The sequence below is a fragment of the Priapulus caudatus genome, unplaced genomic scaffold (genome assembly GCF_000485595.1).
Source record: "Priapulus caudatus unplaced genomic scaffold, Priapulus_caudatus-5.0.1 Scaffold139, whole genome shotgun sequence".
NCBI classification, from domain to species: Eukaryota; Metazoa; Priapulida; class Priapulimorpha; order Priapulimorphida; family Priapulidae; genus Priapulus; species Priapulus caudatus.
In genome coordinates this window covers 179,986-200,434 of record NW_014577200.1, presented here as the reverse complement: position 1 = coordinate 200,434, position 20,449 = coordinate 179,986, and the positions used below count along the sequence as shown (strand labels likewise).

Sequence of the window (20,449 nt, the reverse complement as noted above, 5' to 3'; positions counted from 1 at the left end):
GACGGGGGAGGGGGAATACTGGGGGCGTCCGGCGGGCGTTTTTTTACCTACCACTAATTAATTGCGGTAAAATCGTCACTCAAACAATAGACGGTATTTGGGTTCTGTATATTAAGATAGCCTAGTCGGGTAACAGGTCTAGTGTTGGGTGTTGGACAGGTTGACTGTTTGTGCTTGTGTATTGTTGCCCAAAAAGGTGCCTGCGGGCACGGTAACAATACACGCTGCCTGGTGTACCTGGTCGAATGGGATTCTTGACTGATTGATTCCCTCCGCTGGCAAACTTTTTATTAGTGGTGGAATTAATCGAGCGAGGTATTTTAATACTGGGCGCAACGATTGAACCACGGGGGAGTTTTCCCAAACCGGGGCGCAGCGCGCCCCGTTGCGCCACGAGGAAGAACCCTGCTGTGGTACCTACCATTATTGCTTAAGTACCAGCAATTGGTATAGAGTAACGATAAAATGTCTTAGAAACTCGTATTCCACCAAAACATGCACGATTTACAATGTTTGTTTACTGGATTTGGTTTCTGATTGCTATCTCTTTCGGTACTTTCCGCAGTAGCGCGAGAGCATCAACCAGGGTCGCAGTAATGGCAAGATAATCAGCACCAACAGAAACTGCAGTCAGAGTGCAAACACAGAGGTTCATACCTAGCCGTAAACGGAGTATAGTACTAATGCCCTGTAAAGTCCTGTTATTAGAGAAACTTGTGAAATTACCAGTCCATATAGTAACACGGGAATAAGACAGAAAAGTGCGCTGAATTATTGACATAGACAAGTGCCGGCGGAGCGACAGCCGCTCATTGTCTAACGTCTACTGCGGTGACTCTGTGTGGAGTGGTGGGGATTCTATCGTAAACACCTGTTAATGCCCCAAATGTGGTCACATACATGCCGGACAGTGGAAGGCACAGGGATGTGTATCAAGGACCTTCTCAAAGGAATGTTCGTCTGGGATCGTTAGAAACGTTGCCACGAGATGGCCGCGTACGTTAAGTGTCTTCAGATTAAAGATGGAATCTCATCCGTACGTAGTAGTAACAACTATTTCAAGACAGAATAGGTAAGCAGACATCATTTACCTACGCAACCTACAGGCTGAAATATAGAGCTGCCACCCTGTAACTATTAAACGCAGGCAAAAACTACACAGTACCACCACCATCATGCACTGGCAACTGGCAGGGCCAGCTAGGCAGTGAGCATAGAAAAAAAAAAACAAACATTACAGGTAACACACTGACCAGTACAGAATGGCACATAGAATTAAACTGACGCATTAAGGAGCATAAACTTCTTCAAAACCCAATTAGCTTTTGAAAGTTTCACTGTGCACATGAGCCTCACCTACATCCAGGCATCGTATACAGATTCTACTAGCAAACCCTGCAGTCAATTCTTTCTAAGCAGTAAAGAAATCCATGTTTAACCCGCCCCTTAGGTCTACAAGGTTATCCGACACTTACTCTTCGCATGTCAGCCTAAATTACATTTCATGGTCCTTTCTAATAAAGCCATAAAAATCCTAGGTCACCGCTGAAGACAAAAGTTTTCAATCGCATCCTCAGACCATGTCTCAGAAATGTCTAAAATCTGGCCCGCTGTGCCTCATTGACATTTTGACGCTGTGACCTCCAATTCGGCAAAGCGTGATGGATTTTCCTAAACCATGACGCTTGTACACCGGACTCATCACAAGCCTAGTTCGACGCCGTTTAGATTTTGCCGCATTCGGCATTTCGTCCCTATAACCTTCAATAAGGACGTGAACTCTGTCCCCTTCTTTACAGGAGCGCGTGCGGACCTTTTGACCTTTGACCCCCAGTTTCGAACATCCCAACTCGTTTTCGATACTCGCCCCCCCACGTCCCCATATCGGACGCGTACATCGACATTTAAGATTTGTCCCAAGACTGTTGACGGACCGCTGACGCTCGCACCGGACGCGACCGATCATGGCGATTCTTACAGCGTGCATCTGACTATTCAGAATGAGCTAAATAAAAATTAAAAGATTGCCATGTAGCCTATTGGTCTAATGTCGAGAAATCAAACAAGCGTTCACTAAACCGCACACATGTGTAAGCGTTTGTAACATATCTTAGACACAAAATAGATACCTAGGTATAGGTCACTGCACAAATCGATATCATAACAAAGTCTTTGAAATGGACCATTGCGTCCGTCATTTGTAACACGAAAATGCACAAAATCTCCCTTCTGTCCCGTGTTTTTCATATGATTCATGAATATATTTTTGTGGGCCGGGGTTTGCATAACTTCAGGGAGTAAGATAATAGATCAGATAATGAGATAGATAGATAGATAGATAGATAATGAGATCGTTCCTATTATCCTTACTCCTGATACTATTTCTATGTGTACATGGCTTGAGATAACAGTTCATCTACGACTAAATCTCAATTTCCAATGTCCAGTATTTTCAGCTGATTACGTACAAAGCATGACACTGTGCGAAATATCGCACACCGACGTGCGACGCTGAGTGAAACTGTCTGCGCGAAGTATCGACACGATCGCGTCATCGCGAGTCACCACTGTGACGAAATATCGAGAACGACGCGGATCGACCGCGAGTGATCTACTGTGACGAAATATCGACACCACGCGACCCGCGCGTGACACTGTGACGAAATATCGCACGACGCTGCGACAGCGAGTCACAACTGTGACGAATACCACACGACACACATTCGCGAGTGACAGACTAGTGACGAAATATCCACACGAACGTGCGACCGCGAGTGACACTGTGACGAAATATCGACACGAACGTGCGACGCGAGTGACCACTGTGACGAAATAGTCGACACGTACGTGCGACGCCGAGTGACACCTGTGACGCAATATCTCACACGACCCTTCGGCGAGTGACCACTGTGACGAAATATTCGACACGCACGTGGCGAACGGCAGTGACACCTGTGCGCGAAATATCCACACACGACGCGCTTCTCGCGAAGTGACACTGTGGCCGAAATATCGACACACGTGCCGACGCTGAGTTGAACACTGTGACGCAAAATAATCGACACGGACGTGCGTCGCGAGTGACCACGTGGACGTGGGTCCGGAAATAGTCGAAACCGCCGGACGCGATTATCATTAAACATAGAACGATAAAGAGACAGATGCAATAGTACTGAGTTTGCTATGCAAAATGTCTTTAGGTACAATCTACATTACACAATATACGTGTGCGCGACGAGAAATAGGATACTATTTTAGGCCAATAGTATAGATGATGCATGCAGTACAAGGGGGGCAATAGGGTTTAGCCGCGAATTTTTTTTTTTTTTTTGTCAGCAGTAGTCGCGCAGCATTAGCAGAGTTGTTACACGCGCGTTTCTTGGTCCGGATCCACGGATACTCGATCCGATTGACTTCGGCTGATGCTGACTCGTTTGTTTGGGCGCATGCCTTGATCTCGACAATTCGCATATATATATCGCAATAGCAGTCGATAAAAGTTTCTCCGACTGTTCCGCTGGCAGCTATGGATCGGCGCGCACGGGCAACCGGACCGCTATCATCGGCGCACAGATTCATAGCTGCCACCGCTCCAAGTACTTTCGAACAGACGTTCCGCGCGCGCGGCCGCCTACGCGCTCCCGCGGAATCTGCGGCGCAAGGACTCCCCGCTCTAGGCGGTTACGATCAGCAGCACCCTGTCCTCAGGAAGACTTCTCTGTGATATCCCGTCCTCAACTGACAAAAGACTTAGAGTAAGAGTCTATGAGCGAGAGAGTCGACCACCGACCACGGCACTTGGACTTCTCAAGTACTAAAAAAATTATGTAAACACGAAATGTATTTACGACCATCTTAAACTGTTTCTCTAATCTGTATTTCGCTATATTTGCCGATAATTACCGCGTAAATCCCGTCAAATCGCTCAACTGCAACACACAATACACCACACACAGACCCTCGCGCACTGCTGCACAACACACATGAATAAGAGTAGCAGGTAGGAAAGCGTGATCAGGTCAAAATCCGCTCGCGTGCACGTGCACATGTGTGTGCATGCATGTATGCGCACGTGTGTGTGCATGTGTGGGTGTACTGCTGCAGGTGGCTGTTAATGTCAATTGTATTAGAGTAAATTTAGTATAATGTAGTTTTCTGTATCAGATATATTGCACAGTTATGTATGTAGCATGTTCAGGTGTGCAGCTCTGAAAAGCATGAGAACTGTCGTTAGAATACCTCCTCAGTTTGTTATATTTATGCAGATTTCTAGTCGAGCATTTTGTAATCTTATCATCTGCATTTGTTGTCATAGTTTAGTTTAATAAACGTTAACTTTTATACAATTTCCAGGCTTACAAGCATGTTGTGAACGATATCAGTGTTTTCAAACTAGAGCTTCCAACAAAGCAAAAAGGGTGAGAAGGCATTAGCTAATCCATATTCAATCATATAATATTCATTATAATCAAGAGCCCAATAAATAATACCAAGTAGTGTGAGTGCACTCTTGGTACGATGGCTATATTAAATGGCAATGAGCACCTATAATCAGGCGTCTGTGTTGTGCTTGTGACCATTTCTCGTGCATAATGGCTTCCCTTTATCCATTCTCCTCCCCTGAACGCACACAGGATACAGAACAAGACGCAGCCAGAGTCTAAGTGTCCGGAGCTTCTTGCCAACTTCTGCGACATGCTGCTGAGAAAGACGCCTCTCAGTAAGCGACTCACGTCCGACGAGATCGAGGGCAAGTTAAAAAATGTGGTACGTGTCGCGTCGTGGCCACTGCCAGTAGACTGTAGTGCGAGTGTTACTGTAGTAAGTAGTGTGGAAGCATAGACTAGTGGGGGTGTACAAGGTAGTGAGATTGTAGGGAATAGTACTAGCATGGGTGTTTGGAATTTTGTGGATATATGGAGTAATGCAGATGCACAGAGCAGTGCAGATATATGGATTAGTGCGTTACCTGTTTCTTGGGAAAGAGGTTCAGTGATATATTTAATGTAATTAATTGTGTAGGGAGTAAACACACAAATGATGTGAAAATGAAGAGGACGCCTGGAATGTGTTGTGATTATGAGGAGATGTCAGTGATCAATGGTCCCCTAGGTGCAGTTAATCTTAGTATGTTAAATATGTAAAAATTCCAAATAAGTTGTGCTAGGAATGTAAAGATGGCACTGACATTCACTGTAGGGAAATCTGCTCCTTTGGGTTTTCATGACGCCTCACTCGGTATTGCTCCTTACGTTACGAGTGGCCTATTGGTTTTCTGCAGCTACTAGTGCTCAAGTATGTACAGAATAAGGACGTCTTCATGCGGTATCACAAGGCCCATCTGACAAGAAGGCTTATTCTGGATACGTCAGCCGACAGTGAGAAGGAGGAGAACATGGTGGAGTGGCTCAGGGTGCGTCCAAGCTGAAGTTACTTTATTGTGATTGTTGTGTATATATATATATATATATTATATCAGCGTTCGAAATAAGGAAAATCTTTTACAATATACAATATATTTTTGTAGGGGTGTAACGATATACCGGTATATCGGTATATTGCAATATATTTTGAAAACTCGATATATTGCGATACAACTTCCGGATATCGATATTTTACGATACGGTGGTAAAACAAGAAATAAATTACTTGACACTTGCCTTTATGTCTATATTGTTAATGGGCTCGAAAATTATGCACTGGCAGTGTATATATTACGAAAGCACAATGCCTGCACGACGCATACAGTATTACTGGTAAGCGAGCACTGCATGGAGCACTGCGCGAGTGCGCGGTACTACTGCTCGGGCAGAGTGGGGCAGCGAGCACGTCAACCAGGGAGTCTATATGTAGCCTATGCTCACCTGAGTGCCCGCGCGCGCGATACAAGCTGAAGCGAGCACCCACTGTTTCAGTTTCAGTTTCAGTTTCAGTATCCAGTATTAGCCAATTATGCAGCAGGGGTATTGTGTATTCCAGCCACGTCAGTGACTTCCGAGAGGGTATTCAGTACAGCGGGTGACATTGTTACGGCACAGAGGGCTGCACTGTCAGCGCAAAACATTGCCGTGCTTATGTTACTCAAGAAAAACATGAGAAATTAAATCATGTCATATAAAGCCGAGCAAAAAATGACCTTTGGTTCGGGTCACCCGCCCGCACTTCACATTTCGGAGTGAAAAATGTGCGACTGCGGTCACTTTTAGAGGGTTTCAAGAAAAAATAAAATTCAATTAGATACCGCCTGCCGATCATACATATTAAAATATCTGACTCTTGTCATTTTATTTACCTAAAGATAGTTCCAAAATATTTCTCCTACAACGTGAAACAGTCGTCAGAGCCTGGTCGTATAGAGCCTGGGCCGGCTACTTCATAAACAGAGCCTGAAGGTCGTATGGCGCGGCGGCCGGCTTTGATGTACGCGATCGATCGCGTACTATATAGTATATGCATGCTATCGTGCTATACGCGGCCGCAGAGCCGGTGCCGCACACGCTGTGGAACGCGCTGCGCCACATGGACGATGGCGCAGCGCATTCCACAGCGTGTGCGCATGCAAAATGCATCGATCTGTGGCGTGTGGAAAATATGATGCATAGGGTTAAATTATGTAATTGAGTGGCAAAGCAGGCTACAACCCTTTTGCAGCTTTTTCACAATTCCAATTTTTGCTTGTCTTGATTAATAACATAGAAATATAGTAAATGTGTAATACATTTAATCAAATTAAACTTTAGACCCCTTCACTAACAGTTCAGATTAGGCACCAAACTTGAAAGAACGTAAAGAAGCACAATTATTTATTTTAAGTTATTACTTGTCTAGTTGTATTGAGTCTAGTCTAGTTGAAGCGATCATAGAAAATGATAAAAAATTGCTCTAAAAATTTGCTCTAAAAAGCTGCTTGTCCAGCGGACAAGCTACTGGACAGGTCTACTTGTCCTCCGTGGAAATGGACAAGTGAGGACAAACGGATGGCCCTTATTTCGAACACGTGACTGTATATATATATATATATATATTCTACATTCATGCTGTTCAATACAAGTTACAAGTTTTTCATTGTGAAAAAATATACTCGTGTGTACATTTTTGTATCCCTGGCAGACCAATCCAGTAGTAAAGACTTGTTTGTTTGGCTGTAACACCAACATGACCAAGATGTATATATCACAATTATTGATTTTAACTCGTTTGAATTCAATTCCGACTCGATATGCTAGACATCCAAAGTGTGCATCGCCTGTTTTCTTCAGGAAAACTCTGTGACATGAAAATGGTTTGTTTCTGAAGGTTTTTGCTTTCATGAAATTTCACATCTGTGTGTTTCAGGAAGTTGGGATGCCAGCAGATTTTGTAAATAAATTGGCTCGGATGTTCCAAGATATTAAGGTTAGCCAAACTCTGAACCAGGAGTTCAAGGATGCATTATATCTAAATAGCAAGGAGATCATCGCAGGTAAATACGACTTGCCAGCAGCTTAATATAAGGAGTAATAATCCTCAAAGGAGTAATTGTGCATGATTAGGATTTGATCTTGCATTTGATCAAAGTAAGTCATTACGATACCGCCAATGTGACCAACTTCAAGTAATTTGACTGAATTGACCTATTTGTCTGGAGTGACAGACAGGTAATGTTAGCCAATCATTGTTGTGATGGGTCCTTCTTAAAACGCTGCTTAGTAACAAAGTGCCACAATGTTGACAGTTTGACGTGCCCACGTGGAAAATGCATATAAACTGGTCTAGTTTAACCCGACCTATCAATGACATCCAAGGAGCATGGTTATCTCGCTCGCATAGACAGAACAATTGCTAAACTGCGGGTCCATGTATACTTCACGGTGCTTCATTCTGTTGTGCGCAGATTATGTAAATATCAAGATCTTGAACGCTGGAGCGTGGATGAGGTCAAGCGAACGAGTGCCAGTCTCGTTGCCACGGGAACTGGAGGACTACATCCCGGAGGTTGAGGAGTTCTACAAGAGGAAACATAACGGCCGGAAGCTGCAGTGGCATCATGTCATGTCCAACGGCATTGTGAGCGTTAGCGGTAGAGTTAAAGATAAATTGACTACGTCACGAATTTTCTATGGTGATACTTATAAAAAATTTGTTGCCATTTTTAGCTCACTTTGACATCATCAAGATGAGCTATTGCCATGGGGTGTCAACCGTCTGTCCGTCAACATTTGGCTACGGTCAACGATAACTCAAGAACCGTTTGACCCACATGTTTCAAATTGCATATAGTTGTTACTCATATGGGAGAGGTTTGAACGTTGTATTTTGGAGCACGCTAGTCGACCTACTTTCGAGCCACGTCCCCTTTTTGACAAAAATGGAAATGGCCACAAGTCAGTTCAGGTTCAATGGATTTTGCTCATTTCTAGTATGTCAATGAATAAGGACTGGCCCCAAAACATATCACACGGGTTTTGATATTTTTTTAAATTATGCAAATTAGGTAGATTTTGGCAATTTCACTATGCATTTCAGTGTCTGCCTACGGTCAACGATAACTCTGCCACAAAACAGTTGTTACTCCTATCGGAGAGATGACAACGTCCTATTACGTTTATTTCGTCTAACTGGTCAGCAACTCTACAATCATACCTATATACGTGTAATATTGTGTTTTAGATTCTTCGTTACACTAATTTGACTGGAATATTTTATTGTTTTTATTTGCGCGATATTCGAAAACCAAAATGGCGATCATTTAGGCATAGCGCCATCTCTCGTCAAGATTTCAGACTTTCAGATCCGAAACATTTATTTTCGCATCAAAACTTGTGCATATATCATTATCAAGAGTATATAATGGGAGATATGCTATATAATGGGAGTTCTCCCATATATACTCTTGCTTTATATATCCCCCCTCCCTATTCTATCACACCCAAGGTGAGCTACAGTGTCATTGACACTTTCATTTTACATTAAAAGTAACTACTAATGGTACTAAATGTATCTTCAAATTCTTACCTGATAAGATTGTTTCTCAACTAGTTAAAAATCCAAAAACCTGGACGATTTGATATTATGATCCTGACATTAATTGCTTGCTATGGGCTATGTATGAGTCACGAGTGTATGTTTACATCGAACAATATAGTAAAATAGGAAGTATAATGCAGCAATTTAACCATAAAAAGTGAACAGAATTACTTGCATTTTGTGAAAAAGTGGAAATATTTTTTTTAGTTTTACTACTTACGGTGACGTAATCTCGGTCATAGTTACGTACCGTGTGCGAGAGATTCATACACAGCGCATTGCAGATTATGATATGAGCGAATCGTGGCGCTTTTGTAATTTTTGTAATGTGCTAATGAAGTAGGCGGTGGTCTGAGTGACCGTGTAAACGAAAGGAGGTGTCTATAGTTTAAGGGAACTTTATTGCAGCTGAATTGCGTGCTACCTTCATATGCTGTATTCTAGTACTGACTCATGTTAGCATGAGGGTAGTAAACGATATATTAACAAACCATCACAGGATTTTAATTCCAGAATAATTAATTATCCATCATATTGTCTATTTCATAGCTTTTAAATTATGTAATGTTGTAAATTTTCAATACACTGAAGAAATTTATTGTTTCATTTTATCTCCATTAGATCACATTCTGCAATGAAGTAGGCAGATTTGACCTGGAGGTCACAACCTTTCAGATGGCTGTAGTTTTCGCGTGGAATCAGCGGCCAAAGGACAAAATTACGTTTGAAAACCTGAAACTTGCAACTCAACTACAGGACATTGAGCTGCGGAGAACGTTATGGGTATAATTACTCTCTACCCTATTATTATATAATCTGTGTAATAACCAACTGACCAGATTAATTTTTAACCTTGGTCTATAATAGGTGCATATTTAATAATATATTTATAATTTGTCATATTCCTGTTTGATATGAATAGTAGCAGAAGTCTACTATCTCAAGACAGCTCACTTCCTGGCATCATTGAGCTGTTATTTAGTTTTAAAGAGTCCGAATAATGAGATTAAGTCAAAACAACTAGTTCATTGCTAACTGTATAGCTCAACGTCATCAAACAATAAGCTAGCCGAATCTACATGCAGTTGGATGGGCAACGTGTAGATACAGTTATAGTTTTGTTCTTAACATCGTGGCTGTGTTACTTTGTTTCAGTCATTAATAGCCTTCCCGAAGATAAAGCGGCAAGTAGTCCTTTGTGAGCCCGAAGCGAGATCTCCAAAAGACTTTACGGATGCAACTCTTTTCTGGATCAATCAAAAGTTTGCGTTAGTGTGAGTAGCTCGCGTTATTCGTGCGAATATTCGAAGAGTGTGTTATCGTTAACAAAATAGTGGAAGTGAGACATTGTGGCCTTGTGCGATGACCGTAGAAAACACTGTAAGAATGTTGCCATTGACGAAATCCAGTAGAGCATGAGACTGGGGGCGACTGCGTGTTGTAACGTGTCGGTTTCCCGCTCTGTTGCAGAAAGAACGGTAAGATGCAGCAGCGTGGGAAGATCAACCTGATCGGTCGGTTGCAGTTGTCTACGGAGAAGAGCAAAGAGGAAGACAACGAGGGCATTGTGCAGCTCCGCATTCTGCGAACTCAGGTATGAGAGTGTCGTCAGCATACCTGACACCCTGTTGGTGGTGGGGGGATAGACTGTTAGAGATCACTGGGAGAAACGATCGTCCTCGGATGCATGACGTGGGTAGATTGTCGTCTGCGTAGTCGTCGGGCACAGTGTTGTCAGAAACAAAATTGGTCTTAACATTAATCTTAGGCCATAATAAAAATATAGTTTGTTTGCCCTCACCCGACCGACCCGCCAAAAAGGGGCCGACTCAAAATTGTTATTGATTCTTCCCATTTTTTTTTTACAAATTGTATCACTGTGCATGATATAAATCTGTAGGCAATACATAATGATTATATGTACCAAGCAAAACAAACATTCAACATAAAAAGTATCTCCACACAAGCACACCCGTGCATGTAGACACCATGTTGAATTTGTAAAATGACCACCCCCCCAAAAAAGAAAAAAAAGAAAATAGCCTACCTACCTACCCAAACGTTTCAGCCAGGGTCGGGTGAGGGCAAACAAATATTTTTTTAATTGTGGCCTTAGAGTTAACTTTTTTCTCGTAGACCGTACTTCTATACACTGTGTTTGAGAAATTGGTAACTTTGCTGTGTTTCTTTCAACGAGAATGTTATGACTAATCTTGAGACTAATTTTGTTTCTGATAGCTGGCCCGTGGTTACGGATGATGTGTGTAGAGCTCGGGTGTGTGTGAGCCTGGGGTGAATGCCTTCGTGTGTAGGGAAGTAAAGGAAATGCTGTGTGGTTTTACCTAGGAGCTAGCTCGTTAAACATATCCACAAGAAACAACTTTTTTTTTGCAATATTACACGATGATGGCAGGTATTAAAAGGTTTGTGTCACCGACTTCTTTTTGGTCACGTGGCCGACTAGATAACAACTGCAATGCTAAGGGCATAATAAAAATATTGTTTGTTTGCTCTCACCCGACCGACCCGCCAAAAAGGGGCCGACTCAAAAATTGTTATTGATCTTTCCCATTCTTTTTTTTACAAATTGTATCACTGTACATTATAAAAATATGTAGGCAATACATTATATGTACCATGCAAAACAAACATTCAACATTAAAGTATCTCCACACAAGCACACGCGAGCATGTTGGCACCATGCTGAATTTGTAAAAAGACCCACCCTCAAAAAAAAGAAAAAAGCCTACCTACCTACCCAAACCTTTCAGCCTGGGTCGGGTCAGGGCAAACAAAGATTTTTTTAACTGTGGCCTAAGCGAGAGTCACGTGGCCAACTAGATAACAACTGCCATGCTAAGCAGGAGTTGTCGCATTTCGTTTCAGGAGGCGATCGTTAAGATAATGAAGATGAGGAAGAAGATTACGAATGCGCAGCTGCAGAGCGAACTCGTCGAGATTCTCAAGAACATGTTCCTTCCCTCCAAGAAGATGATCAAGGAGCAGATTGAGTGGCTCATCGAGCACAGGTACATGCATCGTGATGAGGACAACATCAATATGTTCATCTACATGGCGTAGTCGGTGCCGTCTCGGCTGCGAAGGTAATGCCCTCCGGTGTAAAATACTCAACTGCTGCTGCCCAGTGCCTGCCATGGGTACCAGACACAAGGAGAGAACATAGATGGCTACACACACTCTATCACTAGTCGCTTTTAGACTCTGTTTTAAAGTGACTCCAGGGTGTACAGTAGCTCCATGCGGTGCGATATGGTATGGCACGGTATGGTAAGACACAGTATGGTATGGTGCGAGACGTTACAGTGCGATATGACACGGTATGGTGCGGTACGATACTGTACCGTATGGTATGTTATGGTACAGGATAATACGATATGGTATGGTACGGAGATGGCCCATGGTCTGATTCTAAACTCCAGTTAAGTTAAAATCTAGTTTAAAATTAAATTTCCAAATTTCTGCTAATGGTTGGTGGATAGCTTTTGGTCTCTTTGCCTTTTAATTTACTTGTATTCACTACGATTGAGCGAGACTGATATTTTATATCTAGTATTACTGGCGTTTTTGTTTTAAACCGGTGCATCATTGAAACTAGCTAATTTGATATGTCATTGCAATTTTGATATAATGAAAATATGTGTTTTACTGTGTTGATGTTTCGCATTTTGAAGGAAAGAATGAGTTGTCAGATACAGACTTACGATGTCTTGAACTTGCAGCTGTTGCAGTATAATTAGATACACAGTAAATTATTTGCATAAACCTTGCTATAAACTTAATCAAATCGCACTAAACAGTTTAGCCTGCCTAATTGACTGTGGATATCATCTCGAGATCACAGTAGCTTAACCATTCGATGACTGCTGGATCACAGAATCTGTTGTAATGTTGCGTAACATGTCTTTCCGTTCAGTGAAGATGGTGTCAGTTATTACGCTAACGTGTCATGCAGGAGTCTTCACATTTCTTCATGCGATACACAGAGTGCCTCACTACCACTGCATGCTATTGTCTGTGTACTGGAGGTAAATTACCTAAAGGTGTATTGTAACCATTGAGCAAGGAGTGTCATTTTTTTATGGGTAGGAAATGAGAGCTTTAGACATGTCCCATCTAGTAAGTGCTGCGTTGACACGTACTGGACGTGAATATGGTGTCTGGCTTTGTGTGTGAATGTTTCCTTCTATTTGTTACCATTGTGATTGTGTCTCGTTTGTATGCTTGTGTGCTAGGCAGGTTTTTGGTGGATGTTTTTGGTGAACAGTTGTGTGTGCACGAAATGCAAGGAAACAATTCTTAATTCGAGATGGCTTCTTTAATTGACATTCTTGCAATTTCTCTTTATATTTTTTCACATGTCTGCTTTCTGCCATCACCTGGTCAGTTTTGTAAATATTTCTATCTTAGCACTTGCATGTTTAACATGGTGAGCTACACAGCAAGCTGATTGTCGTAGCTGTTGAATCGGTAGGCGTTTTGCTTCTACTACGAATTTACCTTGAACAGTTGAAGCTACACTGCATCATAGCATTAGTTAATGGGAAGTACTGTTGGCAGCTGCTTAATTGTATGTACTGCATTCCAGCAGGCTCTAGCGATGGGATTGTCTCAAGATACTGTGTCAGATATCATCTACTTTATCCGATAAAATTTATCGATTTGAAACTTCCCTTTGATTTTTGCTCAACGGCTATGGCATTTGTGGCTTTATCTCTAGATGCTAAGTACACGTACCATTAATGGTTTCACCTGTGGTGAGATGAGTTTGTGTGAATTTGTCCTACCCACTGTGAACTGTGTAAAGTCAAACGTGTTAGCGGACACCTCCATAGAACGGATAGCTGTGTATAAAGGACACTTTGTGTTTTCTTTGAGTAACAGTTATGCGGTGAAACCACCGTTATAGCATGGATGTTTGTCTGTTACAGACGGCTTTGATGTTTCCCTTAAGTGATCCATATAAATAGGTTTGAATGTAAATATTTGGTGGTTATCAAAATCATTCTGGTTTTTCCCTCGTTCAGATGACATTGCCTTCTACGGAAATGGTCAAGAAATACCAATGTTAAAGACATGCTTTCGTTCACCGGAGTGGTGAACGAAAGCATGTCGTTAACATTAGTTTTTCTCCCCTTTCAGGTTCAGTTTAAAACGAGTCTGTTGGTTCCATTTAAAAAGTTAATACACATGGTAGAAGCGAAGGTGTTATCATGTGTGTACCATGGCTGCTTCCAACGTTTTGACTGTGGCAATAGCTGTAATTTTACTTGGACTAGGTAGCCATGGACAGTACACGTATCAGGATTGTGTGGTAAGATTTCGCCTGGCGGTGTTTTTCTTACAATATCAATAACTCGCTGATGTAATCAGATACGAATCAATTCGCAGGCTAACCACTCTAATGTGAATAGTGACTGTGAGTTAACTGGTTGCAAGTTGTCACAAGGGGGTCCTCTATCACTTGGGTTTTACCTAATACATGTTAAAAGGAAGTCAAGTGTGTCATGCAGTTAGATAGAGTCCCGGATAACAGAGTGAACCGCTTTCTGCCTCACTACGTACAGTCAGCTGATCTGAACTTCCTGGAAAGCTGATACAGAAAGGCCAGATACCGTGCAAAACAGAACAACGTAAGGATGGAAGTGAACAAAATGCAGCCAGTTCATAGCATCTGGCAAGCACCCAACTTTGATGTGTGTGCGTGTGCGAATGCAAGTAGCAAGTCGATGCCAATTATGGATACAAGTCGGTCGAACATTACACGATGTAACACATAATGCGTAATGTATATATACACTAAAAAATTGTATATAGCAAAGAGGAATTGCGATTTAGTAATCGGGAAAACTAACTATTTAATATTTTCCAGTAAAGCGTGTGGTCAAGATCAGAGTAGAATCAGTTTGAAGAGAGACGAGAGCTTGTTAGGTATATAATGCGAGTGTACTTATATAACAGTAAAGGCAAGTTCTCACTTGTTCAAATTGGATATTTATCCGGAAGATATGCGGCTGCATATGTAATTATACGGTAGTAGCATTTGCACACAAACTTTTTCAAGTAGAATATAATCCTGTAAAGAATGTGATGTTTATTCATAAAATTTTGCTTGGAGAGTTGTGATAATAATGGTAACCATTTTTAATAAAAATGTTGACACACTAAGGGAAGATCTGCGTTGAGTGTATATCTTGGTACCCGAAGAAGAGTGCATTGCACTGACTAACAAACCACACTACAACAAAGAAGCTACCAAGTTGTGTAATATAGATATTTATTTTTTTATATATAGGTAGTAATTTATATGAATTTAATTACATATGTTATTAATACAAAAACCCACATGCTGGTTAACAGAGAGTAATAAATGACTACAAAACTATAAGTAAAGACCCATTTTTATGTGAGAATTAAACGTGTGTACATGGTCAGAAAAAAATTAATCATACACCCGTAATAGATATACCATATAAAATCAATACAAAGATTATAAGGTAAGGGATCTATTCAAGAGCTTGATCTATTGTAAATGGATCCGCAACATCAGGGCACAGAATTTATTCATTACATTTTGGCAACACACTAATACCTGAGTATCAAAGTATAGGTACCACCACTATATGAAAAGAACATAACACATTACAAAATTCAGGCCTGACGTTTATACAAAATAACGTTAAAATGTTGACACACTAAGGGAAGATCTGCGTTGAGTGTATATCTTGGTACCCGAAGAAGAGTGCATTAGACTGACTAACAAACCACACTACAACAAAGAAGCTACCAAGTTGTGTAATATAGATATTTATTTTTTTTATATATAGGTAGTAATTTATATGAATTTAATTACATATATTATTAATACAAAACCCCACATGCTGGTTAACAGAGAGTAATAAATGACTACAAAACTATAAGTAAAGACCCATTTTTATGTGAGAATTAAACGTGTGTACATGGTCAGAAAAAAATTAATCATACACCCGTAATATATATACCATATAAAATCAATACAAAGATTATAAGATAAGGGATCTATTGTAAATGGATCCGCAACATCAGGCCACAGAATTTATTCATTACATTTTGGCAACACACTAATACCTGAGTATCAAAGTATAGGTACCACCACTATATGAAAAGAACATCACACATTACAAAATTCAGGCCCGACGTTTGCTATCTGAGCATGCAAAATGGTTCTACAATGCAATCAGCCATAGCATTTCACAGGGAAGTACCATGTGTGCATATTGATGTTCATATTGTTTGTTCCCTATAATTTTCACTAACACGGCCACCTTCAATATCTTACAGAGCTGTTAGGGGTTGCATGTTTTTTTCTTTGAGAGTAACTCGTCAACAGACCTAGACCCGTCAAGATATCTAACCTCATCCGTGTTCACACACTAGCTGTGATATTTAATTTGCAGCCACTGCCGCCATGTGGCGCTGTCGTTCCTTCTCAAGTCTGACTGCGACTGCAGCAACCAGGCCTGCTCCTTTACCACTGCCATCATCAGCCCGAATAATCTTGCACTAGAAAAATAACAACATGATATAATAGTAAACATAATATATAAGTATAACTTACTAGTCTCAATATTATTAGAACAAATATCAACCTACTTTGATAATCATAATTATATTAACATGTATACACCTACTAAAACTTGCTAGGTACATGTTCACAGGTGTTATTCATTATTGTTTTCCTATCAACACAGAAATAGACACTAGATGATATCATGTTTTGTTCAATCATGTTCCATGCAACCTCTTCTATTGTAATGCGGGTTCTTCTTACAGATTGCTTTCACGTTGTTTTTTGGAAAACGCGATATTTTCAGAAATTTAGTAACCGTCTCTTTTATGAAGAATGCATTGAATGTACGTAGTAGCATACCTTGTATTTGGGTGCAAATTGCTCAATCTTCCTCATTATGAGTTGATGAAGTCGGGCGTGATGCTTGTACACGGACCCATCGACAGCAATGGTCACGTCAGGCTCTTGCATCCGATTGAGTAACACAGCCATGCCTAGTATAACCAAAAACACATGACTATTATCAATGTACAACTCCCTATTTTTTCCTATTTCGAAAGTAATCTATCCAAACTATCTAGCATTATCTGCATTGTGTCAAACTCAATCTTGGACTTTCCTTAACATCGCCCAATCCATTAATTCTACAAACTATACATGCAAAAAAAGCTCGACTATGACACGACCTGCCGATATGATTTTCAAGGCTTTATATTTTTATAAACCCACATGTAAACATGACCACATTGAGCACTCATTAGATATTGGTAGAATCGAACTTGCTGACTTGAAAATCAATGACAGTTGTGTCAGTCAAATGTGCGATTATATGGTAAGATTTATTACACATCCTTCCTTCTCGATTAATTTGAAATTGAAAATATAAACTATTTACACAACAGAGTATTTATCTAGCATATTTCACACGTACGTGTGCTAGATATGGTTGTGCATGCTTACAGGAGCCAACTAAGAATCCGCCTCTCTCTGAAACGAGAGCACAGACGTGCTTGATGATGGCGATGTCATCTTTACCACCATGCTCAAGCAGTTTCATCTCCTTCAGCAGATTGCGAGTGTTTTCATCGGTCTTCTCTCTATGTAAATGAGAAGAACACTTTCAGAGACAATGTTAAGAAAAAGGAAACTCTACAATCAGTTCAATGAGGAGTCTCTGCACTAAGTTTTATTCTAATTTTTACATTTTTCCTGTCCATCATCTATTATGGAAACATGGTCATCTAATTGCTCACTCAAATAAACAATTATGTAACCCAACATTGACACATAAACACTAATACACGTTATACCACATCTTTTATAAAAACATACACTAAAAACTTGCACCACCTTTTGAAATTTTAACAAGAAGTACTACTTATGAAGTATACACCGTTCATATAATGTGGACATGAGTGCTCTGTTGTTATCATCCGACCAACATGGCACTATGCACGTATCAGTCAGCACAATCACAACCACTGCCTCTAACACTAATCTTACACACTAAAGATGGTCAACCACTAGGAAAAAACTGACTGCCATTGTAGTTACCCATCGATGAAAGCAACGTGCTCTGTCTTTAGGCCCCATCGCTGATTAATTTCATTAGAGGATGTCCCGCCAAACAGTAGGCCCTCGGATATAAGCTTTAGCATGGTGAGGCGTACCACTTCTCCCAGATAGTGGCCCGAAAACATCTTCTCAAAGCTGCCCATAGTATATGTAGTAATGCATATAGAAAATGTTAAAAATCCATCTACGATACAGATGACTATACTAGTGTGTAGTCATGAACTTTGAAAATGTTCAACATGAAAAGGTGAAGATTTATGTTACAATGAGAAACAAGTGACACTTGGATTGATTCAATAACGCATGTGGTCACTGTACTTCTCCTGCTATCTGAGCTAACTTGAGTAACTATCTAGAGCAACATTGGCAAAAAATCATTTCAACAGTGTTTATTGTGACTATAAAGGTGCACATTGGAATTAACAATAGGAGGTTAAAAAAGCACTAAGTTCTCATATCGGTGCACATACGTAAACGAATGCACGTGGTTTGAAACTTGGTCCACTTCGAAGTCGTATTCAGTCTTGAAGAAATCCAGTACGCCATTGTCTCCGAATGCACCCATCTCTGTGTCAATAAGAACCTAGCACACGATGACATGGAATAGAGGCACATCGTGAAGATCACTGAAGTAGAACTGAAGACATCTCTTTCTACTCACAACCCCTGAAGAGAGAACTCGCTTGAATATGTTTTACGTAGGTTGTAATAACAGTTTTTATTACCGGTAACACTCTCAAACCACACTGAAGGCAGCACCATCCATGCAGTTATAGGTGTTGCAGTAGTCACCACGACAACAACCTGTTACTCGCTAACCTGCCGTGGTTCTTCATAATCACCGTCCCATTTCTCCACATTCTCAAGTTTCTCCACATAGCATGCATTAAATCCTGTACCTGGAAAGGACAACAACCACATTTTAATGCAAGTGATTTTCCATTCTTACTCCACTTCACCACTCACCCATACCAATGATCTTCTGAATACTATAGCCTAACACGCAAAACACAACATACAATGTGGTGAAGCAATCTTAGAAAATGCCAGATCAGGGTTATTCTTCATGCGTTTAATAACGTGCAAATATATTCTCTATATATAATTTTCCTCACCGAGAATTACTCCCACTCTGCACTTTTCATCAAGATATGCTCCAGCCATGAGTGTTCCCGTTGTATCATTGACAATAGCCACGACTTCTATATCCATACCCTGGAAACAATAGCAGCTGTCATTGCTTTTATATGAACAATTTCTACAGTTAGAAACTTTCCCAGTATTGGATTGGAAATCATCTCAATATAAATCAGGCACGTTACTACTACATAAACATTCAAATGATCCAAAAAGATTTTATTTTCCACAATTCAAAATAATTAATGTACCCAAAGGCCCACTGAATGACCTAGCTGTCTCAGTGAGAAAACAACCCTCCCCCACCCCACCCCTGGATATGGTTACTAAGTGAGGCAGGTTCACCCAGTTTGTATGTGGTTTTGCGCATGTGCACTACAAAATGTCAACTTAACAGCACTTTGTTTACGCATTCTCTTGTCTTAAGAATGTTCTATCACATTGGTGACTGGTTATAGAGCTACCTGCCAATCATACCGGGCAGATAGGTCGGTAGTTTTAGGTGCTTACCCCACGAATTTTAATAGCATTCTCCAAGTGTTTGACAGCATCCTCCCCCACACACCCAGAGCACTTAAAACTCTTTGTCCACGTTATCAGTATGAATGTCATATAAAACTGTCTAATGTGTGTGTTCTGATTACTTACAGCTTTTCGCTTATATTGCTGATAGAATTTTTGACTTCCTTGAAGAAAATAATCTCCATGGACAAAAGTTCCCACTTGGTATGTGCATGCATGCATAAATGTCCAGTGGTGGATGTCAGTGCTGTCGTTATTACCAGATCAACGGTTTATATTGAAAAATATTGATAATTCTGTGTGTCAGTTGTTGTGAGTGTGTTATTTTACGTGACTATCTGCATGTTTGTAGGTTTTACATTCTCGTTTCCGATGATACAGAAAAGTCTCAAGTGTGGAATTTACCAATAGTGGCTAAGGCAAAAGCAGACTTCTTCTACTATCTATTATAGCGGACTATGTAGAATTAACAGCGTCCAACTACCAACTCAGTTATCACAGGACACCAGAGATCAATCAACTGTGGGTTATCAACAACCAGACAGTTTACACTGCATGAAAAGAAGCAACTGATAGAAGGTGTAATGTTTATGCTTGTAACTGTAGCGTAAGGTTCCTATAAGCTGGGATTTGATGAGGAAG

The 20,449-nt window shown here is 40.7% G+C and overlaps 2 protein-coding genes across 3 annotated transcripts in view; one reads left to right on the top strand and one right to left on the bottom strand.

Moving 5' to 3' along the window:
- The window catches only part of LOC106806061 (cullin-5-like), a 37,832-nt gene extending 22,635 nt beyond the window's left edge, over positions 1-15,197 (top strand). For both annotated transcript variants that reach the window (XM_014807902.1, XM_014807900.1), the window contains exons 11-19: positions 4,354-4,418; positions 4,635-4,767; positions 5,282-5,413; positions 7,336-7,462; positions 7,874-8,046; positions 9,628-9,789; positions 10,162-10,280; positions 10,477-10,600; positions 11,893-15,197. In XM_014807902.1, coding sequence (XP_014663388.1) covers positions 4,354-4,418; positions 4,635-4,767; positions 5,282-5,413; positions 7,336-7,462; positions 7,874-8,046; positions 9,628-9,789; positions 10,162-10,280; positions 10,477-10,600; positions 11,893-12,087 — 1,230 coding nt within the window. In that variant the 3' untranslated portion in view covers positions 12,088-15,197. The remainder of the gene's footprint in view (positions 1-4,353; positions 4,419-4,634; positions 4,768-5,281; positions 5,414-7,335; positions 7,463-7,873; positions 8,047-9,627; positions 9,790-10,161; positions 10,281-10,476; positions 10,601-11,892) is intronic.
- Positions 15,198-15,277: 80 nt separating this feature from the next.
- Positions 15,278-20,449, bottom strand: part of LOC106806054 (hexokinase-1-like) — a 22,564-nt gene continuing 17,392 nt past the window's right edge. The window contains exons 14-21 of the mRNA XM_014807896.1: positions 19,796-19,971; positions 19,264-19,363; positions 18,968-19,047; positions 18,619-18,731; positions 18,128-18,283; positions 17,534-17,670; positions 16,934-17,067; positions 15,278-16,566 (exon numbers count right to left, since the gene is read on the bottom strand). Coding sequence (XP_014663382.1) covers positions 16,450-16,566; positions 16,934-17,067; positions 17,534-17,670; positions 18,128-18,283; positions 18,619-18,731; positions 18,968-19,047; positions 19,264-19,363; positions 19,796-19,971 — 1,013 coding nt within the window. The 3' untranslated portion in view covers positions 15,278-16,449. The remainder of the gene's footprint in view (positions 16,567-16,933; positions 17,068-17,533; positions 17,671-18,127; positions 18,284-18,618; positions 18,732-18,967; positions 19,048-19,263; positions 19,364-19,795; positions 19,972-20,449) is intronic.